The following is a 27013-nucleotide window of genomic DNA, read 5'->3' on the forward strand; positions in this document are numbered from 1 at the left end:
AGGATAATGAAGTTCTTTTTAAGTAGTCGATTATACTATTCATTCAGACTTTCAAGGAAACTTATCAAATATAATATTATGGAGTGCTTATTGATGAATCGAGCCTAATCGCATTATGAAGCGAATCAATGCCTATTGAGTTTTCCGTTGGATTTTCATTCTGTCACAAGTGGAGTATAAAAGCGAATGTGCGACAAAACATTGAACAGTCGGTTCAAATCGACCGCCACAGTGACGCGTGTGACGTTTGTGTTAAAAATAAATTTGCACCTAACAACATTAATTTTCTCCATCAATCGAACAGTAAAAATAAATAAATATAATCTTTATTCATAAAAAATATATATATCCTAATGCATAATAATAAAACCATATTTTATGATTGCTATTAATATTATTAACTTTTAATCTATGAATATGATGTATTAAATTAATTACCGTCTAATTAAATTTGGCAATAAAATTTAAAATAATATTTTAGTTGCAAAAGTGCATTTTTGTTTGGTATAATTAGTCATAAACAATATTTAAATCGTGTATTATATTATGTTTATTACACAGAAACAACAAGTGAAATAATATTAAAATATTTTAAAAAGATAGTTGTATACTATACACAAAATAGAAAGTCACACACACAAATTTTACTGTACTCAGTTTTTTTAATGGTGCACCTAAACAATAAAAAAGACATTGCTAATGAACGTTGAAGTATTCAGTGTTTTTCAAACTTTCTTATAATAAATAAACTAAATAAACATTACTGCAAGAGCTACTTTTCTACTCAACAAGAATGTTCTCCCCCGTTGTAATAACGTTCCTGGTGTGTACCGGTGAGTATCTATTATTTAAACAGTATGTAAATATATGTTTCGGTAAAAAAATCTCTTTCATCTATCCTCTCGAAAACAAACACAGCTTCAACTATACAATGTACATAAGTAAAAAATGTGACCAATCAATCAACCACACATTGTTGCACTGTCAAATGAAATAAATTATTTATATTACATTCCAGTTGCATGTTTGTAAATATTTATAAATATGCTTAAACCCCACGTGTCTCTCCTTCGGTTAAGTATTGATAATTACACCCGATTTAATATATTACGGTAAAAGTATCGCGTATCAGTGCTACTTCAACCGATAAGTAGGAAGTCAATTGGAAATACATAACATAAGTCACATTGAAATCGCACTGTCTCAAATTTCAGACACAATACACAGTATCTATTCTTTCGGCGAATCGCAGAATTTTTTTGAAGAATGTCAGAGAACTTTCACGCTTCGTCTAGGCGCATAATGGACATGTTACGCGACTCAAAAATTAATATATTACATTATGCATATACGTCTCGAATCGGAAATCGGAATATAGGAAGAGAAGTCTCAATTAGCTTGCGTGTGTATTTATAGAAATGAAGTGTGTGTTTGTACAGCAAAATCTTGGTAATGCAGAACGGTTTTGGTCTTTCGACTGTTATAAGTCGCCTTTGTTAAGTTAATGAGGCAAACGCAACTATTCGAAGAAAAGGTAACAAACTTTGCACACCTTGAAGATTGTTTTACCGTATACTACAATCCAGATTACGATCGACTTAAAGCATCATCAAAAAAGTGAAATGAATTTTTTTAATAATAATACAAAATTAAATTATTAAAATATTACAATATATGTATATACTAGTCATAACATAAAAAATATACACTCTCAAAATCTGCATCAATATAAAATTACAAATGGAACACTTTTTTACATAATGTAATTTGCAGAGAATTCCTAAGGCAACACATTTTTAAAAAAAAACCTAATATCTGGGTTTTTATTTTTCTTTGATATTTTTTTCGAACCGTAATTTAAATATTTATTATTCAGGTACAATCCTTTCAATAAATAGTTTTCAAAACTAGCAATACTTGATTTTTTTTCATTTAGGAGATGTCTTAAATTATAAAGAATAACCAGTTATCCAAGTATCTACTTAAATTACCTTAATCCAAATGGATCCATGTGATCCATGTAATAGGAGCACAGATAAAAAATTGAAATCCCTAGATTTTGTAATTTCAATTTGACGATCCCGAAAGTAGAAGTCTTAAAATATATTAATTTATATATGTATACTATGTATTAAATTATATTATTAAAATTGGATATTAATAACAAATAAAATTTATTATCATGGATTATTATTAAAAAAAATATCGGATGATTTAACTCGGTTATTTTCGAATTATTTGAGCGATCGTAGAAAGTTTGTAATTTATGGCGGTCGATTGTCGAAAGAATATTTCACCTCTTCGGGAGCTCCTCAAGGGTCCAATTTGAGCCCTATGTTCTTCGCAATATTTATTACTGCCATAAATAAGGCAGTTACAAATATAAGATTTCTTCTGTATGCAGATGATTTAAAATTGTTTAAATGCATTCGATATGATACAGACTGCTTTTCTCTACAGAGTGATTTTGCTTCTCTATGGAGATGGGCTTCCGTCAACCGTCGGCCTTTTAGTGTCTGAAAGTCTCATACTGTGTATTTTTTTATCCCCGTTTGCCATCAGATTATTCTTACGATCTCTCTGGAAACATTTTGGCTACAGAAACTTCCACTAAAGATACCGGTATCACTTTTGAGAACAAGTGGAGATTCTCTGTACACGTAAACGACGTCTGAAAAATATGTTCCAAGATGCTTGACTTTGTTATGAGGAACGCATTTGACATTGACGATCCGTCAGTCTTCTATGACACTTTAGTTCGTAATATATGTACTTGAATCGGGATCTATAATTTGAATTCCCCGAATCCCCTAATGTCAGATACGAGGAGCTGGTCCGGTTCATATGATTAAATTTTAATATTTAATGTATTTTTCTCTTTATTTATTTTCTAATATTTAATGTTGTTATCATTATTTATTACATCTATAAGCATTCAGTTATCCCGCACGTGACAAGAGTAGGTGTATCTTTTTACATTTAAAATTTGATCTTGACAAAAATCAATTCGAAAATTTTCGTGGTTCACAGGATTCATACGTTAATTCACAAAATACCTTTAATTCTTAACGATTCTTATTTTTGTTTCATTTTGCTTTTATTATGAATTTGACTTCTATTCGCCATGACAGTGAATAAAACACAATTGACTAGAGATTAATATTATGTTCAATATTATGTTGAATAAAGGATATACCACAATATTAAAATCAATCGCTAAAACAATCAATGATAGAAACTAAACGAAAAAATATATTTAATATATTATAAAAACAATATGAACCAATTAAATATTAAAGTATTTTTTTTGCCTAAAATGTTATAGCTGAATAATTCTGTGGTTACGTTCATTATTTCATTATTAATAATTGGTTGTAAATTTATGTAACTGGCTTAAATATACGTGTCAAAAATTCCTTTATCGTCGATATATTTGTGACGCTGTATAACTTGCCAACCACAAAATTGCTACAAATAGTCGTTATAATATATAATGTGGTAAAATTTTGCGATATTTATTTATCGTTTTAGTTAAATATTTGTTTAATAATATTTATAAAAAATAATTACTTTATATAGTAAATTATTTATTGCTACCAGTGAATCACGTTTTTTATTTAAAAACAATATGAAACGTGATTATATGTTAATTATTATTTGAAAACTTATAAGATTAACAATATTCAACTGTAAATTATATTTTGTAATGACTGCATAATTGTCTTATTATCACGAAATATTTAATATTGAGCTATTGTGTACACAAATATATTATCAAGCAATTTCTTATTAATAAATATAGCATAAATATCTTTAAAATCAATATAAAAGGTTGAACAACTGACTTTTAAAACTTAATCAATATTGATATCATAAAATCGATTGTTATATTATATTTTTTTATTGTAACCTTGCAGTGCAATTGAAGTATTTATTAACAACTAGCTGTCGGTACCTTACTATCGTGAGGTACCGAAGCTAGCAAGTGTGCGAATACCGGACCCTCAACTTTTTAGGTTTTAAATATTATTTTTGCTTCGTTCTGATTTTTTACAATATATTTTTAAATTTAATGGTTCAAATAAGACATTATTATTAAGGATTTTCAATGATAGTCAAAATGGTTCAATCTTAGTTTTAACAAAAACGCTCTTTAGAATGTTCTTAAACTTTACTTCAAATTTGTTTTTTATTCAGAATACACATTTTTAAGTGATCTAAAAAAATACAGCTTGATCATTCTGTAATGTAGCCCAATAGTTGCAGTCTTTTTAATGCAGTTTAAGAAATTTAAACAATTATTACTTAAATTGAAAATACTATTTATGTACCTTTATTAGAAATAACTAACGATATTTTTATCATTATTATTTCAAATGCTGTTAGTATATTTTTCAAAATCAAATGACTAAACAAATTGAAGGCAATAACATATTTATTACGTAGTTTAACACGTTCTTGTCGTAAATTATATATTTGACCCTGATAAAAAAAGTGCAGCTAACAATTTCAACCGTTTTTAAACATTTTAAATAGCACACGAGACTTTTAATGCATAGTATCATATTATTTTTTACTAAAATGTAATTTAGTATGTTATTTCACTTGAACTTAAAATTTCTAATAAAATGTAATTTTAATATACATTTTGTAGTTTATTTAAAATTCTGACTTATTGTATTAGATTAGATTAACGAAGTTCAGGGCATTACTTAGACTAAAGAGGAAATAGCTAATGATTGTTTTATAAAGAAGATACGAGACAAATTCTAATGATCATTTTCATTATGTAATTTTATACATTCTTGTCGTATATATCAATATTTTTATTCTATACAAATTTTGAGTGAATTTTAAAAAGTACACGAGACTTCTAATGAATTCTCATTTATGACTAGTTACTTAGCTTCCATTAATTTTTGTGAAAAAATACATTTAATGCAAAAATGATCTACCAAATGCAGATAAAGAATTGGTTTACGTTATTTACTCTTACGAGTATGCTATGTTAATCTACATTGAAAGTTATCGTTTGTGTGAAATGTGAGACGTTTCTATGAGTCAACAAGAGAAGCGGTGAGTGTTCAATTACTCAAAAGTAGTTGAACATTACAGACTTTTTATTATTAAATTATTATAATTGGTATACTATTCGATTGATCAATCAAAAATTTTCCATAAACGCAAACCTTTATTTTTTATTTATAAACTTTATTTTATACTATTTTTCCTAAGGTGGACTATTTTGCATTTTAGTGAATTGACACGAATGACGCAAATTTATAAAAAAAAACTTATTTTTCCAGCCCGCCTGAGGTCGGGGTCTGTAAAACAAGTCTTCCAAGGTCGTACAATGTACCAAACTTCCTTAATTTCTTATTCTGTTCTCTACCATAAACATAATATATACATATAGATAGATTTAAAAAAATGCATCCGCTGCAAGTCGCCGTACAATGCACCGATCGATATATATTTCATGGACGATCGCCGGAAGAACCAAAGCGATTGTTCTCAAACGTTTCATTGTTGAAAGTTATCAGGACAGAATGTTTTGAACGATACTTCTGTGTAGTATTAGTTTGCCGGATAGATTTGATTATCGCATGATTTACAGTTTTTTTCAACATTCCAAACGTAAAAAATACCACTATTACCATAATGACAATAGATGAAGTTCTGAGGTCACATAAATTATTATATTATATGGCAATTATTGCTAAAATAAATAATGAAAAATATAAAACAATAACATTAAAGCGATTGAATCAGTATGACGGCGTTGCTTTAATTAGCTAATCGGTTTTATGGACAGATATTAAATGGAATGGCAGTTAAATAGGATTGTAGGGATTAGAGAATTGTCATATGTGCAAATGCACACTCATCAACTACAGTATTATGTTTATACAAAAGTTTCGAATCAGATAAATACGGCTTATAGTTAATTTACAGCTTTAATATACGAGGGATATTCGAAAAGTTAGGTTACATATTCTGGAAAATAATTCTTAAGCATTTTATTTTGTGATAGTACTATAAAACATCCTTTAATTATTTTTAAGCATAATTTTTTCACTCCTACTCTATTTTTCGGCACCCAACAAGCGCATAGTTTCTGATGGATTAATACTTTATGATCGTTTCATAAATAACACTTATCACACACATTATTAAACGTTTGTCAAAACGAATATTTTCTATTTTTTTGTCTTTCGCTCTTTTCTATACGATGAACTTAATTTTTCTTGTTCATCGGTTAGATTACTGTTTTAAACACACTACCATGCCACTTGCTCAAAAAACAGAAGCGTTTTTATTTGACTGCCAGGTTCATAAATTAAACCACTCTTTTATTTACAATTGGAAGGATTAATTAATAAAGAGGGGCCAGTCTGGCATATGATAAAGCGTTTTAACCGTCTAAAAAATGGGTTACCCCCTCAGATAAACTCCTCTGAGACTTTCTCGGAGATTGCTTCTAATAACATTCACACTTCAACTTCTATTTCGGAGTTCACTGTATCCGAACTTTGAAAATCCTCCAGCTTAGATTAAAACCGAGATGAGGCAGACCAGCGGAGATCACAGAATCCGCCGCTTCTCTCTTCGCATCCCCTGGTCCACCTCGACGTCTAAAATCCAGAGTGAACCCCCTTCGGATACTACATTTGCACGCACCCACGGAGAATATTTCTCAATTGTTGCACAACGTATTAAATAATAACAAAACGAAAATTTTGTCTTAACAATAATTAACCTGTTGATGCGTAGGCCAGGACATGTCGAATTAAGAAGTCATTAAGTCAATGTATTTTTTTTTAATTTCTCAGTAGTAGCAATACAATTAGGGTCAAAGTTGTCGCACCCGCATAGATCTTGTTTAAAGGTTTGAAACAAACATTTGCTTGATGTTTGTTTTTCAAAAAAAGAAATACATATACTTTCAATTTTCATACTAATTTTCTTTTTAAATTGAAAAGTAAGAAATGTTATACATGTATATTTTATTTATAAATCTAAATAAAATAATAATTGATGACTTTTTAAAATTAATTGAAAGTAAAAATTACGAAGCGTTAAATTTGCACATTTGTATGAAAAATCTTACGGTAGACGATTGTATTTGACTAAAGGAACATATAATTTAATTATACAATCCGAATTTAATGAGCGTTTCATAAATAAAAAAATAGGAATTTAATAACTTTAATAAACTTGTAATATGTATTGCTATTTTTACATTACTTGTATAAATATAATGCATTAATTGTATAAATATAGAAAAGCACTTTTTTGTAAAAATAGTAAGCAATCAAATGTTTGAACAAGCGACAGTTTTCCAAGTGTCATTTAAAAAAATTGTGATGACAGCAATTTTCCTATATTTATCAATAGCAATCTAGGAGTGACGGAGAATAGTACATTTAAAATAGTGATGTCATTGTTCTTTGATATTTCGGCAAATAAATGTATTTAATAAATACAGAAGTAACTAGAACTTAACCAATCAATAGGCTACCTTAAAAAATGTTTCAATAATGCATAAATAATTCATACTATAACATTATACTATAATGATACATAATTTTTACCTTTACTTTAACCTACATGCAAGGAAGACATACTGTTACCTTCGCACGGTTAAAACTATGGATAAAACAACATCACATAATTATTGTATAAAAAATACAATAATATGTATATTAAAATATTATAAAATGTCGATAACGTGATTCAACAATTTACGAAAAATAATACACGTGGTACGTTTTCTAAATTGATCAATTTAACACATTATCATATGAAAAAGCAATTTTATTGTATGTCAAACATTTTGATCGGGTGTAATGTTTATGTACATGTATATATTATATTATATTATGCCATTGAAGGCAAACAAATATATTATATTTTGGTAAAAAAAACAGATGTCCTACGTCGATATTTATCGATAATTAAAATGCCTAAACTTGTCAAATATTTACTTTAATAACACGTGAGTGACAATATATTTAGTTTATGGTGAATTTTGTGTACTTTAAGTAGTTGAAACTGGTTTAAGTTGTTTATTTTTAATTAATTTAACTGTTCTTTGTTTTTACTTCGGCTTTTCAACGCTATTTGTTAATTGCTTGTCAAAACATTCCTGTCACATAAATTAACTGTTAATTTATTTTATATACATTATAAACACAAACCTTACATACAAATCCATAGATGGTACAAGAACATACCTATAGCTCTAAAATAGTGTTTTTATAGTGCAAAATATTGGTGGAACACTTATAACGTAAATCCTAAAATTTTAACGGAACGCCTTGTTTATTTTATAGACTAGGAAATAATACTTAACCAAAGTCAAAATATATGAGAAAAAATAATTACTTATTTAGAACATAACACATAAAATAAAAGTGAAAGAAGTTCTTACTAACATTGATGATTTTGGGTCTTTGAAATCTGTATTCCTGAAATAAGGAACAATATCAAAAAGTAAAATGTCTGTTCATACGTGACATAAATTATTAGATTTTAAGGAAAGCACAGTATACGAATACTTTTCTTCTTCAATCGTAGATGTATCAGTAAAACTATCACGTTTTCCGCGTGTTAAAGTTTTTTCTTGATCCTAAAAAATAAATATCTTTAACTTTTAAAGTTTTGTCTATAACCTTAAACGTTAAATGTTTATTGTAATTTGCACTAAAATATCGCACAATTATTTTTAAAAATGATTGAATAAATTACCTACATATTTATGAACAATTAACTGTAAAAACATGTCGTGTAATAACGTACTAATTTATATTGCATCATATTATATATATGTTTTTACAATCATATCGCCTAATTTATGTTTACAATTTTCCACTAAAGTATCAAATTTATTGCACACCGTTTAAAATACGCTTTTATAGCTTTCTACACACTGAGAAAAATCTGAAAAAAAAAACACAATGGACATGAAATATTTTTAATAGTCCAAATCGATTTTCGATGACTCAGTTTAATTTCCCATTGTGGTGTTGTTCTTTTGATGTTTCATCGCGAATCGAGAGCGTGACGTCAGGCGTCGCCAACTGTGCGTCCGCGTGCCTTTTTTCAATTAGCTTTTGTCTGAAACGAGCGTGGCATCGCATGCAGTTGTCATTGCCTGTGTCAGTGTCAATGCCATTGTGGCTTTTCACTCGTTTCCTGCCTTTTGGAGATCGATTTCCGTTCGTTTTGTGGCTCTTTTTTGTAGCAAAAATGAGATTATGATGTTAAAATATGCTTTGATAAATAAAAACCTGATGACTTAATTGACTATTAAATACAAGACACTTTGAAGCTTAAATTAACTCTTAGACTCTTGGACCAGATCTGACGATCGAGGTGGAAAAACTGTTTTTTTTTTATAGTGTCGGTCTGACAATTTAGACTCATGCTGTGTCGATTTAGCGTGGGTTCTACTGGTAACAAACCCAGGACTGAGCTCTTGTATATTTCAAAGTTGCAAGTCAAAAAAACGGTCAAAATATATTTTTACAATTACTATAATTATTTAATATACAGATACAATAATTGCGCTGAAAAGGAAATTTTAGCACTATATTACTAGTCTATTTTTTTCACATTCCTTTTTAAGTGTCGTTGTTTTTATGAACATCCATATGAATAAAAAATCCACTGTATTATATAATTTTTATATCGGATCTTGAACAGTTTGATTTAAAGTGGGAAGCGGCTTCCTCGTTCTACTTAGCTTCGTTTTGTGCGAGTTCGGTTCTCTTTACTGTCGTATGTCTCAAGTGAAGTAATGTAATATAAATGTAATCTAATGAAAGTGTCGTGAGTACGCTATATACATTTTTAAGATATGTGTGGTACTTCGCTCTTTTTTATTCTCGATGTTCTGGCCAATGCGATTTTACGGGGCGAAAACAGACTATGTTAATTCTTATTTCATAAGTATAATCTTTCCCTAAGGGTCATAATCTAAATAAACGCTGTCACTGATCAATTGTAATTTGTGCTACTAATCCGCCCAAATATCCGAACGGCACGCGCGCTTGTATAAAGCTGACGAAATAAATATTTTTTTAGCAAATCCCAAATATATTTTATTATTTGTGTATAATTATAAATTAAAAAGCATACATTTTAAACGGTAATAATTCGATTCTGCTGCGGTAAGTCCGGACTTTATTATACAAATTATATGTTTGAAAGCTTTACGTAATATCGTGGATTGCCAGTTTTAATGGGACTTCACATATTTATATAAAATAAACGATTATATATGAAAATGTGTATATTTTTCAGTACAACAAACGCAAAAAAATCACATAATAAGAAGGTGAACAATAAATTGTCGACAAATTTGTTAAATCGTTTTTCACGGTCATTTCAACGGCAATTCACACAACCATCAAAGGTTATTCGGATTAATCTTAAGACAAACGTCTTAATAATACTTTTCCAGTTCAACGTTGATCATCTTATTTTTTATAATTAAAATGATAAATTTTAAACTCACGTAACAAAGTGAACCATCTCAATGAATGGCGCAATACCTCTATTGTTTATTGTTTATTTTCGTACAAAAAGTATTTGAATGCATATGTACTTATGCATATTGGTGTAATAATATAAAACGAGTGTGCGACAATTAAAAACGATGGCACAGCAGTTAAGCTGACAAATCGTTTTTTTGGCACGCTTTTTAAAGTTCAATTTTTGGTTAAGACTGTCTTATTTCTTAAATGTTGCAAAAATGCAAAAATAAGAATGCATGAAATAAACATTGTTTAAATATCTTGAAATAACTAGTAAGAAATGTGATATTATATAATACATATATTAGCATTTTGGCATCTAATGTTGTATGAGCTAATCTATCATGATGACCAACAAGCCACCAGCAGAATCTGCTCTAAAAATTAATTTTAAAATTTATATTATGAAAAAACTTTTTAACACGGTTATAAGCAATTTTAAACATATATGTATATGTAGACCATTATAAATGGTTCAAGTACTAAATAATTGCTTGCAATATATGTAATCGATTCCGAAATAAATAACCGCCCAGGCTTTTATTGATATTATATTATATATTGTTATTAAAATAATGCAATATATGTGTACATATATGTACACATGTACAAAATTTTAAATAATAAATTAAATTATAATTTATGCGATTTTAATTAAATTTAATCATCAGCTTCATAAACCGGATTGCTGCATTTGATATATATATATGTATATATTTGTATACATTAACTTGTCAATCAAAGCTCTTATTCGTATGACATAATATTATATAATTCACTTAGCTTTCAGTTACTCAATGATACACGTTATATATTAATTTATAAATCATTGTTAAGCTCAAAGTATTATGTAACTAACTATATTTTTCGTGTCTTTACAGGTGCTTTGGTGCTAGCTCAAGATTTCGGCTACGAGGGTCATAACGGTGATTATTTTCAATCCATTACATTAAATATTCATCACATGTCTTACAATGAATTCTCAGAGATATGATTGAAATCAATCATTAGTGCTTTATTGTTAGCGTTCTATGCAATTTTCTATCCATTCGTAATGATTTCCTGCATTTTGCAGTTATCAAATTGGCAAAATGCATGCATAATCATGATTTGATTTGAAACATATGACTCTTTGAGAATCCGCTGATTAGCGGTAATCTTTATCTTTATATTAATTTTTATTTATATATGCGATTTTAGGTCCTCAGCACTGGGGGGAGCAGTTTGGCACTTGTTTTGGAAAACATCAGAGTCCTATTGATATTAATTTACTGATGGTCAAAGAGGTGAATCTACCGACTTTGCAGATGGATGGATTCGAAGAAGAAATTGAAGGATTGCTAGTGAGCAACAATGGACATACTGGTATGCTTAATTTTTAATATAAAACCCAGATTAAGATCTTAATTAAGATTGTTAAAATAAGTCATACTAATTGGAGAATTTGATTGAATAACAACCATTTATACTCCTACACTACGACTTCATTAAAAAAGGACCAATTAATTTGAGAGATAAATTAAGTCATTAAATAAAATAGTAAAAACTTTAGTTCAAGAATTTAATTACAAAATAATTTTCATTTTTTATTGTTGCACTTTGCTCCACCAATAAAGCATACAATACAATTTAAAATAGAGCAAATCTTTATTTTTTATACCATGAGTTATAATAACTCTTTATAATACACACAAAAAATCAATATAAACAACATAAATTTTCACTTTCGAGAAAAAAAGTTGGTTGAACCTCGAAGAATTATTTGTTATTATTAATTAAAATGTATGTAATGAAATTATTTAGTTCACTAACGAGATTTATATTATCATGCTTGTTATTTTTCATCTCATTATTTTATTTTTAAAGCTAATTTATCCCGTATAATATAATACATACCTTTCCACTTGAATGACCGTAATTTCCATACATATGGATTCAATAAACTATTTTAAATTTGAATGCTCTTTGTGTTTTCCGGTTTCTGTGTAATTTTGGAAAAAATATTGTAAACCATATGCTACAAGTTTAAGAGTAATTAGTAGTATAAAAAGCTTAAAAAACAGCCTTGATTCTATACAAAATAAAGTTAATAGATATTATTATACAATAAAAATAATTAATATTAATAATAAATAACTAAAATAATGGTATAATAATGAAAGCAAAATAATTCCAAAAAATATTTATAAAATATGTTAGAGATAAAAACAGCATGTAAATAAAATATCAAACCATTTAAAGACATTCTAACAAGTTAATACTACTACCATGTAAATGTAAACAACCAGTTTTATATAACTTAAAGATTAGAATGAATGCTGTATTCTATACTCTTGCAAAAAAATTTAAAATAATTATTATTGGTCAATATTTATTGAATCAATATTTTTGTTCATTTTTGATAAAAAGAGTTGACTTAAATAAACGATATAATGTTTTTTTCTTATTAGTATTTGAACATAATGTTGTGTTATTGCACAGTTTTCCTTGGAAGAGATTCAAACCCATTTTTAATTTATTATTATTAATTTTATTCATACTGTAATATAAATTTATTTAAATACTTGCCTATATTGTATTGTCTTCGCGTATTACATTAGCACGTAATCGGTCGTCAGCACGTCGCTGCTCAGTTTCTTTACCGGATTCATTGGCTCGTATTGCAGTATAGCACATAATCGATCATAGCGTCGTATAACTCAACTTTTAATTTTTAACTTTAAAGTTAAAAATAGTAGAGTTGACCAAGAAATAGCAACCAAAACGACATTAGCAAATGTCACGTCGCTATTGTTCACGAAATTAGAAATGATTTTTATTATTTTGTCAATGCATTAGTATTTTTAAATCAAATACGTTTTCGTGGAAAACTAAATTTATTAATGAAGATAATATAATACTAAATTCAATAATGGAAAAAATGCTATATAGTATTATTTTTAACTATTGTTAATCAATTATTGGTTTCACTTATTTATGCATGCTTCATACATATTAAATTAAATTGAATACAATTATTTTTTTATAAATAACTATTTATTTATTGGGTCAGTATTTTTATTTACTCTTTGACAAATATAATATTCAATGTTTGGTAATTATTTATGGGTTTGCTTTTTAATAAATATAATATTATCATAATATACATTTTAAGAAATAAAACATTATGAATTTTAAATTGAATTACTTATATAAATAATAATTTATTTGTAATAATTTAACAACAAATAAGAAAACACTAATATACTAAATTAAATTGTAAATTAGTGACATATATTTGATTGGTTTTAAATTATTATTATTATAGCTTATGATAATTGTTTCATGGTCCATGATCTAGCTCGATTTTTATTTTATTTATTTATCACATAATTTATCCGGAAGGTTGCAAAAATCTAGGAAAACTTTATTTTATTATTTATTCAACTTCAAAATAATTTTGTAAATAAATTAAAAAATTATATTTTCTTTAGAAAATAAAAAAAATAACAAATTTTCTTACCCACAGAAAATATTAGTTAATTATCAAAGTTAATAAGCATCGATATTTTATTTAAAGTAATAGCTATTTATTAGAAAAATTTCCTAATTTTTCACAATATGTTAAAATAGTTAAAACATAATGTAAGTAAATATATTTTCACCCCATGTGTAGTATTGATGAAGTTTTGTAGACTATATGTTGATTCTTTTTTATTTTTTTATTGAAAATAATTTTATTGACACAAAATAAAACTTTCTGAAGTTTTATTTTTTTAATAATTTTTATGATACTTCTTGCCACTGGCTTAAGATTTACTTTCGTTGTACACGAATATAATTTAAAGATTTTTATTTCTTCATTATATATGAAAATTAATCCATAATTTTTTTTATTAAAATTATTTTGTTGCAACAAGCCTAATAAGTAAGTAGAGAGACACCAAACTGAAATCAAAGTCTGTATACCAGTGACATATTTTTTATAAATTATAAAATATTTCTACAACTTACAATCGCGAATAAGCTCGAATCAATTTTAATTATTCATCACGATATTCATCCATGAGATTAGGAAATCTGAAAAAAATTAATATCGGAATTGTCATTATGTATATAATAATCACTGATTCCGATCTCCCAGATACGATAGAAATTTAAAAATACTAGAGTTAATATAGGATTCGAGCCCTGGTCTTTCAGGTCTATCGTGTTGATCCATTAATAAAATCAAAAATTTCAACGGTAGATTTAAGATAATTAAAATGATATAACGTTTGATTTTCTTGAGAGCATAATATTGAGAAATAAGAGAAGCTGATAACATGAGTTGAATATACGAACTTGTTTGCGATCCGAAAACTGATTTTTTTTTCATTTCAATTGCAAATACGCTATTGCCATAGAAATATAATACAAAAGCAAATAAACGCTATTGTTTTCGATACATTTTGACGTCTCTTCTTTATTTTTGTATAATAATGAATACATCACATGCGAGAGTTATATTTTATGACTGCTTCACATATTTTGTAACAGCTTAAGACTATTTATTTTATTTTCTGCGTAGCTATACCAGTATATACATATATTGTTATAAAATTGTGCTATCTTGTTACATTATACGCTTATGTCAATTGCATGATTTCCAAGAAGTATCGTATTACATTTTGACGAATAATCGATTCGAAGCCACCGCGTGATGTCACTTTTGATGCTATCGCTCCATGTTAATTTTTTATCATTCGGTTAGTTTGCACGCAATTGTCTGGCAATGCAGTGATTTCACACATTTTTATCCAGTACAATCGAAATCGGCACAAAGCGCATTCCCAACCGATGATTGACGTGTGGGCGCCTTGCGTGAGTAAATTGGGCCTTACAATAACCTAGTGTCACAATGCAATTTTAATTGAATGTTGACTTACTAATTGACCTTAAGAATGTTGAATCAAACCCACCGAAAATTAGAAAACTTGATGATAAATTGAGAGTAAAGGTTTCACCTCGTATATGTTTCATGAACTTGTATCAATGAAGCTTTAAAAAGTACATAAACTTAAGTAAACACATTTACAAAAAAATGCCATTAATGTTCACTAAAGTGAGTGAAAATTTAAAAAATAATAGAATACCAACACATATCTTACTGAATTATGGTAAATATAATTTGAACGACTTACCATTTAAATACAAGCAACTTAAACATATCTTAGGATAATAATTATACTATAAGTTTAAAGATCTGCATCCAGGTGATTACTTCTGTGATACCTGTAAATCCCCGGAGAAATTAAGAGCGCGAAATGTGTGGTTTCGCGCATTTCCTTTTAAAACATTTCTACAATATACATATGTAATTTTTTACAATAACGGATTTACACTATAATAGTAGCAAGGGTTTGAAATGCTTTTTCTTGCTAGTAAAATAATAACAGAAGCAGCATTTCAAAATTAGTTATTTTTGAACCACCGCTGTTTACAGCTATGCTAATGTTTTTTAACTGGCTCAACAAATACTATCACGACTATTTAGTTCTCTTTACATGCGTTCTAGAAAAAAATACGTGAAGCTTACGTCTAGATAAATTATTACATGTTTAATGGTTAAAATTACTATATATAATTCCAACCAAAGAGATCGTGAATAGTGCTTTCAATACCTTTATCTCAGTATTTCAACATTTTTTTCAAGTACCGAAATATCAATATTAATCAATGAAAATGTAAAATCATTATTTGCTTAGTAAATCTCATACAACTAGGTTATTTTAAACATTTTTGCTTACCAGGTCATTGCATTTATATATTATTTTTAGAAAGGAGGATGTAAAATTATTTTGTAATCAAGACTATTTAGTGGATTTTCTAATCGAAAAATATCATTTGCCGATACACATGATACACATTATAAAAAGTAGTACACCAATTGTGCAAAACTATTTGAGTATAGGTGATCTTTCGGGTTATAAGGCCAAAGGGGTGTGACAGTTTATTTTATATCAAAAACTAATAACAATTTGTTTTAAATTACCACACATATATATAGAAAAATAACGATGCCGTTATTAAGTGGTGGAGTTGAAATGCCTTATGCTGAAAGTCACATAGTCTTCGCTGGAGTGTCAAGTTGAATTATTGTCAGCTGTGATTGCGCGGAGCAGCGAGGATCTGTCGTGATGTGTCTCTCACCGTGTTTCCGACGCATCTTCTCCTTTGTGACAAAGTGTCACTTTTTTTAATTCTGGTTCGAGACATCTCTGGATGTTTGTGGAGCAATTGTATTGCTTTTTGGCGTTTTAGGATATTTTAATCCTTTTTTATGAGCGGCATTTATTATTTTATAAATAGCAAATATTTATTACAAGTAATAAATATTAATTTAAATATCAAATTTTATTTATAAATAGTATTTTTATTTTTTTAAGTAGCACCGTAAAAATAGCAAAAAATATTTTTTTATATACCAAAAAAATATTTATTTTTCTTGGTATTAATCAATAATATTTGTAAAAATCTTAGGTAAAAGAAAATACTTTTTATTTTATTTTATTAAATAATTTTATAACTTTAATACTTGCTATTTGAAATTCTGAAATTGCACATTTAAAAAAATGGGCATTGCTACGTTTACAATTTATTATTAAATGAGAAAGAAATAGAATTTAGTAAAGGTGGGCGATAAAAAATTTTGTTATTAAAAATTGGGCGATGAGTCAATAAAGTTTGACTAATTTTTTTATGGAAATAAAACTCGTGGTATAATTAACAATACGAGTGTCAAACCTGAACGCAACAAAAAAATTGTTTACAATAATTAGACCAACATTAACTAATGAAACATACATATTTTAGATCATACTTTAAAAAAAAAATATATTTTTTATATAGCTTGTAATTTTTGTTTATTGTATCATACTTTTTTATTTTTAATAAATCAAAAATCACAAATTTACAATAAAAGCGAAAATAAAATAATAGAATAAATACTAATTCATATTCATGATATTTTGGTTAAAATATAATTTTATACCCTACTTTATATTTTACATGGTTTAAAATTTAATAGTGCAGAAAAATCAGTATTGATAGCTCTCAGCTTAAGAGAAAAGCAAAAATAAAGATAGTATATTTTAAGCAAGGTGTTTATTAGCTTTAAAATCAAACTAGCTACTTATGGAATCAAGTTTATAATCAGCGCGTGTTTCCTGTCATAGCGTGATCTAAAACCTGGACATGTGCCAAGCATAATATCAACAGGCTGTACGTATTAACAGCCATGAAAATAGCTATGTTCATGGGTGTTTAAAGAATTTATGATACCAGTAAAACTTTATTTGTTTCGGAATTAAAGTGTCGATCAAGAGTAGTCCCGACAGTAATATTATTTCATTATTTGTTATAAAATTTTATTTAAAAATCTCTGAGTTTAAATTGGTTGCGCAGTGAGAATAGTTTTATAATTTTAATTAATATATGAAAAATTATTACAGTTTAAATTAATATTTATTTTTCAAGTAAAATTTTGTAACCCCCCTGCCTATGTTAGGCATAATATTTAAATAACATGTACCGGATACTGTCATAATCGAAGACAATCGAATTAGCGCGTAAAGTATACAGAACGAAATTGAAATGGGCTTGTAATATTTGTAGGCAGCAGGATGGCTTGTGGAGGCAAACAACCGAGTCAAAAGAGTTAATGAACCTGAAAATTAATTTCTTAAGGGTATATATCATACATACATATGTAAATAAATCTTGGAGATTATGCTTCTTGATTACAAAAATAAAATAGAGGATATAAAAAGCTGCAGAATCAATAAATCAATTATTTTTTAATCTGTGCTCAATCATTACCAACTTCTAGACTAGTTTCTAATATTGTAATTTTTTTTAATTTATTTCAAACTCTGAAATAATTTTAATAGCGTATTAGTCATGTGTTACAAAAACGCATCTATAACTCATACAATGAAACTTTTAATGACTGAAAAAGCAAAAAAAAAATCATCCAAATCATAAAAAACATAAACTTCGACTAATGCGAGAAAATAGAATCAGTCTTGTTTATATCTGATATTTATTAGACGTACCTCGTATGTCTGATGAATTACAGAATAACCAGAGAATTAAATGAGGCTTACAATAATAAATGAGCAAATATTTCTGATGCAGTTGCAGCGAATTCCAATCTGTTTTGCAATATCAGTTAAATCGGTAGTTCAAAATGCCTTCCGTAACGAAATTATCGACAAATGACTAGGAAATGCTTTCGATCGAATGCTAACAGCGCTCTAACAATTGCACACTTATCCATTCTTTATCCACACTCGGTTTCGTCTGAATCATTTATGGAAAACGTACCAGCGCTTCAGTCAAACAATGGAAAGTCTTACGAGAACTAATCCGCCATGTCATGGCGCAATGGGTAATTTTTTGGAACAGCAAAAAAAATTACGTGACTATATAAAATATCAGGAATGTTTTGGTCGAAATTTCGATTCAATGACCTCAGATTCGGAGCGTGGAATGAATAGAATTCACCTTGGATCATTGAAAAAAATCAAATACAAGGATGATCTTAAGTTGTTCCATTGACGAAATGTCCAGCCCTAATCGTTATAAATATATGTACTTGAGCTTTTGTCTATGTTAGATAACTTCATAGTTGTGTGAGTTCTAAAACATTTTTACTCAATTCAATTTTAATCAGATATATGTAGACTTTCTAAAATATGTATTCATGGTGAATTTGAAATATTTAATCAAATTAAAATTTGGATGGACTTTAAAATTAGAGCAGCACTTCGTTCCAGCTCATGGGCGGGTAACGTCGAACCATTAGAAGATTTTAGTAGTCGGTCTTCTAATAGAAAGCAGTAACTGTTTCTACTAAAATTGAATGACATTTAACTTAGTGAATTTAAAGCAGGGAGAAGTTTCATTAGAGATTAAGAAAAGAGTTGAAGCAATCTGTTCCCGTCATTTCAGATTTTTCCAGAGATTTTTTAACCAAATTTATGGGGATCCCTGTTTTGAATCCACGTCAAAAGAAAAACAATCAGCAATGGAATATTAATACTGTTTGTAAGAATATTACAACTTATATGAATAAAGCACATAGAAACCGAATTTTGACCAATATGAGAGCTCAAAAAACAATTATCCCTTCTAAGAAGTCAAAAATCTACGTCAAAAGCAATAAAATCGTGCCGTCGCCGTCGCAATGGGAACGCTCGTTACCGAGCGTTTCCACTGCGACTGCGACCATCATGGCGCATTGAGGTAACCTGTTAGGTCACGATGGTCTTAATTTAATCTAAAAAATAAAAAAATAAATGATGGCACAAATATAATTAAATGAAAATATAGCACATAAATAAAAAAATAATAAATTCGGAGTGAAATTTAAGCAGAAAGAAAGATTTAGTATGCGCTTCGCTAAAATATAAGGCGTCGAAGATGCTCTGCTTTGTTATACGGAGCTCGTGTCACTTTAACAATATATTGGTGATTCGCACTCTGTAAAATACTTCAGTTCGCAGCGTCCTTAAATATGACAAACGAGATCATTTTTATTATTGGAGAAGATTCATAGAGAAATCTACTGCGTCCTAAGCATATGAATAAAGCGTCTTTTATTCTTCACTGTTACATACAAAACACTAGCGCTCGAGAACGCTCCCTTTTATAATTATATTTTGGTCGTGCTAAAATTTTTTTATTTTATTTTTTAATATTTGTGTACATTTTTAATAATAATATGTGTGTGTTAGATAGTATATATGTTCATATAGCAGTGCGTGTTTACGCTGATGTATAATATGTACATATGTACATACATACGTGTATAAAATATTAAATACAAATAATTTAATTAATTTTACTTGTGCTGCTAAAAAAATAGCAATACACATTTAAATATACTAATATTAGAAGTTAATCTATATATTTCTGAAGATATCTTTAAATATCATTGAGTAAGAATGTCATCTAATTTTAAAGTAAATGACTTTGTCAATAATAATAACCTCATTGAAAAACAAAGTGACGGGTCATTTCGCTACAGTTTTAACAAAAGCACAGAGTCTTTGTGTACATTCTGGTGGAAATAAAAAAAAACACGTAAAAAAACAAGTAAACGAAACACTGATAGTACTACTGCCCTTTGCAACAACACACATATGTGAGTCAGGGCTTTAAACTTTAACTAAATATAACAAAAAGCAAATTGTGTAACAGACTGCGAGGTATCTAATAATATATAATATGATACTCGCTCATGATTGAGAGATGAAAGCCACGTTATATTTTTAAATACTAAACATTACTTACCACGTAACATTCCAGCTGGAGTTCCTCAGGGAATTTTGCTAGAGCCGTTTGTCTTTATTGTATTATATTTATACTAATGACAAAAATGCGTGATTATCTATATACGTTGACAACAGTCATACTAACGAGTGCTTACAGACTAAAAATATGTTCTGTCGCACGTTACAATACAATCGAGAAATGTGTTGCTGCAAGAACAAACTTCGCAATGGCGATTTTATGATTTTCATACAATAATTTGTCAAGCTCTTTTGATTGTCCTAGCTGTATTAAGTAGTCTAGATCTGTTAGATTACTTACATATAACTTGCTAGCTCTTGCATTGTTGTGCGTAGTTTTAATTTAATTAATCGTTATCAACTGAAGGACGCTCACGACTTACTTCATTGTCAAGGTTCTTATCTTCATCAAAAATTTTTGGAATCACCATTCTACCATATGTTCCACATTTTTTCGATCAGTTTGCACTACTTTATCACGCATCTTGAACTCATACAAAATAAATTCTCTTATCTTTTTTTTTTTCTTCTCGCGATGAAATGAAAGTTTAATTTAAAAAAAAAACTAAACTATAATCATATTCCTTGCGCTCTAATATAAATATCTACATATTATTAATGATATCTTTTATTATTTACAGTTATGATCAAAGTAGAACCACCGCACGAACCTCCAAAGATATCTAACGGCCCATTGAGCGGAGAATATATATTCAGTCAAATGCATTTCCATTGGGGAATGAACGATTCTATGGGAAGCGAGGATAAAATAAATAGTAGAAGGTATAAAATAAAATAGGAAATACACATTATATCAGATTTAATATTATACACAAACACCATAACGCCATAGTGTATAATTAAAATGGTCATATCTGCAACATAAAACAAGATCAATTTCACGATAATATGCATGCATATCAGATAATGAATAGCATGTTTAATGTGTAATTTATTTCATTTTCAGCTTTCCAATGGAACTGCATGTTGTGTTTTATAAAAAAGAATACGGTGATCCGAAAGGTGCTTTGGAACATGAAGATGGACTTGCTGTTTTAGCTTTCTTTTATGAGGTTTTAAAATATATTTTATAATCATATTTTTCTATGCAATTATTATAAAATATATTGAGTTTCAGTTGGATCGTCATGGCCATCCTGCGTATGACTACCTGACAAATGCTTTAGCTAATGTAACAGAACCCCAAACAACGGCCGTTATACCAGGACCTCTCAGTCTAATCTCGCTTTTGCCTTATGATCTAAAACATTACTTCACGTACAGTGGATCTCTTACGACTCCACCGTGCTCTGAAGTTGTAACTTGGATTGATTACGAACAACCAATAAGACTATCACATGACCAGGTTTATATAATAAAATCAAATATAAATACATAATAACCATATAATAAAAATAAAATTTAATTGCAGATAAACAGTTTTAGAGAGTTGCGATCCGATCATGGAAAGATAACTCACAATTTCAGACCTTTGCAACCCATCGGAGATAGAACAGTATTTTACAACACTGAAAACGGAGGATACTTTGGCAATTCGATAGATTTTGTATCACAAAAACCACTGATACAAAATGAAAACAAGAAAAAGAGAAACAGGAACAATTGTAGTTGTATTGCACCATCTTATGCGATAACATTTCTAATGATTTCAATATTATCGATAGTATATGTAGTAGCGTAAATGTGTATTGAATGTGATACGAATTATGTAAACGAGGATTATAACTGAAAGTGTTGAATCCAAATGTGAGTCAAATTGCATAGTATATTATGCCAAAATCATAGTAGAGAATTAAGGCTAAATATTGTATCATAAAAAAGAAACAATATGACAGCCTAATAATATTATTTTAATTATTTTAGTCATTCAAACTATTAATTAAAATATAATAAGTAATACCTTATATTTAATTAGTAAAATAATAATCTGTTGTACTATTTATAAAAATAGCATAAATCGCTCATTATTTTCTAATAATTTCTAGTCCTTATCATTACACAATATGTACTTTTATATATTAAAAAACATAATCTTGGATAATAACATAAAAGCAAAATTTAATTATTTTTTTTATCAACTTCTTAAACAGTTAGATATTTTATTGTTAAATTAGTATATTAGATATTCCGCACATAGCATATAGAATTGTTTGTATTATATATACAGTAATTAATGCACATTTTAAAATTATTTTTATAGATGTAACCAAAAATAATTTGAATCAAATTAGTAATATGATCTAATATAAAATAAAATTATTTAAATATACATAAAATTATTTAAAGGAAATTATTATCTCACTATTTCTATATATTCAATCATTTTTCAATAGATTTTTAATATTACAAGTAGATGTCACTAGTTAAATATGCACTTCATGTTTGTATTTGTATTTCACATTTGATATAATATTTTTTTTTTATCATATGTAATAAAACAACAAGAATGAGATTATTATTATATAAATAAATAAAAAAAAATGCGTTTACGGAAATATTTATAATTTAATTTACTAGTATAATCTTACAAAACTTATGATTATTTATTTGTACATAAACGAATGTTCCCATTAAAAATAAATGTTATTCTCAAATAGATCAAATTATTTTACTTCCCTGCGTCGATAAAGTGACCATGACGTTTATGTCATCAGTCTGTCCTTGTTTTAATTTCTCCCAAATCAATTCCGCAATCGCCTTTTGCGTGCGTTTCTCTAGCTTATCCATCTTTTTCGCAATATCTCTCTTCAAATCCCAATCCGGTTTACGTGGCGCTAAGTTTGTTATGTCTAATTCCTCTATAACAACCTGAAATAAACAAATATATATTACTTATCTATAAATATATTTAATCGAGAAGATAACAATAAAATACAACTTACTTTAGAATTGGCAGCTTCCAATTGGTCTTTTATTTCAGATTCGACATCACCGATAGGGGCATCCGGTAACACAGCTTCTTTTAAAGTTTCATCTTTAGGTTTGTAACTTCGGAATTTGGGCCTATTACATAAACATAAATTACTCTATAACTTAATATAATAAAAATGACTTTATATCAGTCATATGGCATTTTTTTTCATGAGCGAAGTTCAAAATGTGAATGAATACAAATGTGTTAATTAAATAAGGAGTACTTTGCTTTAATGGGATTCTATATTTGCACCAAAGTAGCAAAATAATAAATTAAAAGTGATAAACGCTCCGCGTTAGCCACGTGGGTGCTGATTCTCCATCTACTCTCAAACGTTACACTTTAAATCATCAACTAAAATGAATTTCATTCTGGAAATCAGATTTCGATGTGACCATGTGACATTTATACACAGTGAAGGGTAGGCGATTAGTAACCGAACATCCCCAAAACAATAGGGACAGGGTAAAGAAAGAGAATCAGCGTTTGTGCGAATACCATGAAACATTTTGATATCATCAGTGTATAGCAAGAGATTACAGTTCTTTATTGCCACTTTAATATGATTGAAGAGTAGAGGCCTTAAGATGCATCCCAGCGACACTCCTGAAGGAGAAATAAAATAATCAGAACGAAAAGTATTGTAACTTAACGGTAATTGAAGAGATAACTTACGAAAAACTGATGAGAGCATTAGGAAAACCAAAGCTGCTTGGTTTCCGAATAAAAAGCATGTGAAAAACCTTATCAAATGCAAAATCAGATAAGTGAGCGCTGGATAGTAAGTAACCTCCAATTGTGTATATACGACATATGGGGTGATCGGATTTTTGCGGACAGAAAATTTCGGACAAGATTTTTACAGACACTGATTATTCCAAACATATATTATTTCATACAAAAATTATTTTTAAAATTATCTAAAAAAAAATAGGTAAACATTTGGATTGTTCAACCTCAGAATTCAATATTGTAATAATTATTTTTTTAATTATTCAGCAACTATTGATCTAAATTTAATGAAATTTAAAATAAAGTGATAAAATAAGGGTCTAAGACATTTTAATCTTTTTAGAAAATTTTCTGTCCAAAAATATCTTATCTAGAATAATCATCGAACCTGACATAAAGATATTTTCCAGAGCATTCGTAGCTTATCAGGTGATATAACTGTGGATTATGATATTTACGTATAGCACAATAGTGACTTTGCCGTCGTACGAATAACATTGTATTGAATGTTTGAGGTTATGTTTGTTGAACTTACTTGGGGAGCGGTTGAGATGAAGCATCTTCAGATGTGGACTCTGCTTTATTCGCTCCTTGTTTAAGGGCCTTGAGCCTTTCCTTTCTTTCTAGTGCTTGCTGCTCCAAAGAACCAGGTTCGTGTACCTTACTCATCACCATAACTGTCAATTGTCAGTTTTGCTACAAATGTCGGTGCTGCCAGAAACAAAAATGTATCAATTTAGTTTATACGATTAATTATTATTTTTAAATATTTTCGCTAAAATTTATTTATTTTATATTAATTATTGTTCAAAATTTTTTTTATGAGAAAATAATATATTAATAACATTTTTACCTGTTGAAAAATAAATTTATATAAATTAATATTTTCAACAACATGACACTATTTTTTAAATCACTGGTTATAAGCAACATATTTTGAGCATTATTTTTTTAAATTACATATTTTTTAATTTAATAAAAATACGTTTTAAATATTAAGAGTGAACTCAAAGTGTATGATTTTATTTCATATTATATTCTTTTAAATCTGGTTAAACAACTAATATCAAAAAGTAAAATATTTAAATCATAATTAAATTAAATCTCAAGGGCTTAAAAAATTTAATATAATTTGATTTATCGATAAAACAATACTAAATAAATATACCAAATTGACTAAATTATAAAAGACTTGCACTTGTTGAAATCACCCTTTTTTAAAGTAACCAAATGTTATAAAATGGAATGTGGGACGCTCACCCCACGGAGGAGCTTACAATTTTGGCTTTCCCGCAAAGTTTGGAGTAATAAAATACACAAAGCAACATATAAAAGAAAGTAATACAGCATTTAACTACCTATATACCAATAAACTAATACTGCAGCGACACAATCCGTGTCTGTAATTTATTATATTAGATTTAAAACCCAAAATCTGAATGATTATTAAATATTGCTTAAATGTAACTATGCAATTTGTGCCGTGATGATGCGGCATAAAGTCTTCAATTCGTCTCGAAGATCAATTTGAATTCTTGGATTTTCAACGTGACTGCTTGGCTAGAGCAGATCGGACGATCAACGTAAAAGCGGCTGCTTTTCTCTGAACTCCGAAGTTATCGTCTGTGTCTATTAGATGTAATCTCAACTGGATTTAAGTTCAAAACTAATTTTGCATATTTTAGCAATTCATAGTGACGTTCTGATGGAAGTAATTTTCTAACGGCAGTATTCTGGCTTATATGCGACCAGGAAAAGAGGAGGAGATCAACGATTCTACTTTCCAGCGACCCCCTGACTAGTCTGAATGATTTGAGGTGGAACTGATATCCCTGCTTATATTTTTTTAATAACTCATTGAACCTTTAAGTGCTTTTTAACATGTAATTGATTTATTATTGTCTTTCATAAAATCAATATATTGTTGTATTTTATGAAATCAGACATATGAAATTTATCACTATTTTAATATATGATTTATGAAAAGTCTTTAATACTATCAATCAAATGATATTATTAAACTAGCAATAATTGCATTTGTCATAAATCTGGGTATTTCTTATATTATTTATACTCAAAATAATAATTTATTTAGTGAAACTGTCTTATTAACTATTTTTATTATTTTTTATCACTTCGTTTATTTTTTAATTCAAAGTATTTAGTTTAATTACATTAAATATTACAACATTGAATAATCCTTGAGTTTAAAGATGTCGTTTTTATTACATGTGTATTTATTTAATCGCATACGACTTTCTATTATATTCAACGCTTATTAAATCCATTTTAACAAATGACATCTATCAACTTAATATTTTTTCTTCTACAAACATCCATTACCTTTTGCGTTATAACCGTATTTAATTGTTTTAGAAAACACAAAATTAATGCAATTTATCTCATGGAAACACAAAAAGAAAGTAAACATCTAAAAGGGAGCAAATCACGTCACTTTTTAAACGAATAATCTATTTCTTTATTAGTAA

At 28.1% G+C, this 27013-nt stretch overlaps 2 protein-coding genes across 6 annotated transcripts; one reads left to right on the forward strand and one right to left on the reverse strand.

The window, feature by feature from the left end:
- The first annotated feature begins 203 nt into the window (after nucleotides 1-203).
- Nucleotides 204-23474, forward strand: LOC148227125 (carbonic anhydrase 7-like). Of its 5 annotated transcripts, none has more exons than XM_088203046.1 (8): nucleotides 204-303; nucleotides 562-833; nucleotides 11423-11467; nucleotides 11742-11906; nucleotides 21499-21640; nucleotides 21825-21930; nucleotides 21996-22223; nucleotides 22290-23474. In XM_088203046.1, exons 2-8 carry the CDS (start codon nucleotides 794-796, stop codon nucleotides 22557-22559), a joined length of 996 nt encoding a protein of 331 aa, XP_088059172.1. In that variant the 5' UTR covers nucleotides 204-303; nucleotides 562-793; the 3' UTR covers nucleotides 22560-23474. The 5 variants fall into 5 exon arrangements, with proteins under 5 accessions (XP_088059172.1, XP_088059170.1, XP_088059174.1 ...); XM_088203044.1 differs by having other exon boundaries at nucleotides 206-303; nucleotides 21990-22223; nucleotides 22290-22694; XM_088203048.1 differs by having other exon boundaries at nucleotides 206-303; nucleotides 658-833; nucleotides 22290-22694.
- LOC148227126 (coiled-coil domain-containing protein 12) lies at nucleotides 23364-25254 on the reverse strand. Its single transcript, XM_088203050.1, has 3 exons — nucleotides 25060-25254; nucleotides 23761-23881; nucleotides 23364-23686 (listed from the first exon to the last, which is right to left on the reverse strand). The coding sequence occupies exons 1-3, from the start codon at nucleotides 25197-25199 to the stop codon at nucleotides 23477-23479; spliced, it is 471 nt and encodes a 156-aa protein (XP_088059176.1). The 5' UTR covers nucleotides 25200-25254; the 3' UTR covers nucleotides 23364-23476.
- Between the last annotated feature and the right edge of the window lie 1759 nt (nucleotides 25255-27013).

The sequence above is a fragment of the Plectrocnemia conspersa genome, unplaced genomic scaffold (assembly GCF_051122295.1).
Source record: "Plectrocnemia conspersa isolate PC_06_02 unplaced genomic scaffold, ASM5112229v1 ptg000013l, whole genome shotgun sequence".
In the NCBI taxonomy this organism is placed as follows: Eukaryota; Metazoa; Arthropoda; class Insecta; order Trichoptera; family Polycentropodidae; genus Plectrocnemia; species Plectrocnemia conspersa.

Bases quoted from the DNA above. Each gene is read 5' to 3' on its own strand.
- LOC148227125 (XM_088203044.1), top strand. From the start codon at position 794: ATGTTCTCCCCCGTTGTAATAACGTTCCTGGTGTGTACCG. The intron at 11,468-11,741 runs GTGATTATTTTC...ATGCGATTTTAG, and splicing joins CGGCTACGAGGGTCATAACG to GTCCTCAGCACTGGGGGGAG. The intron at 21,641-21,824 runs GTATAAAATAAA...TTTCATTTTCAG, and splicing joins GATAAAATAAATAGTAGAAG to CTTTCCAATGGAACTGCATG.
- LOC148227126 (XM_088203050.1), bottom strand. From the start codon at position 25,199: ATGGTGATGAGTAAGGTACACGAACCTGGTTCTTTGGAGCAGCAAGCA. The intron at 23,882-25,059 runs GTAAGTTCAACA...TTTATGTAATAG, and splicing joins TCATCTCAACCGCTCCCCAA to GCCCAAATTCCGAAGTTACA. The intron at 23,687-23,760 runs GTAAGTTGTATT...TGTTTATTTCAG, and splicing joins TGGAAGCTGCCAATTCTAAA to GTTGTTATAGAGGAATTAGA.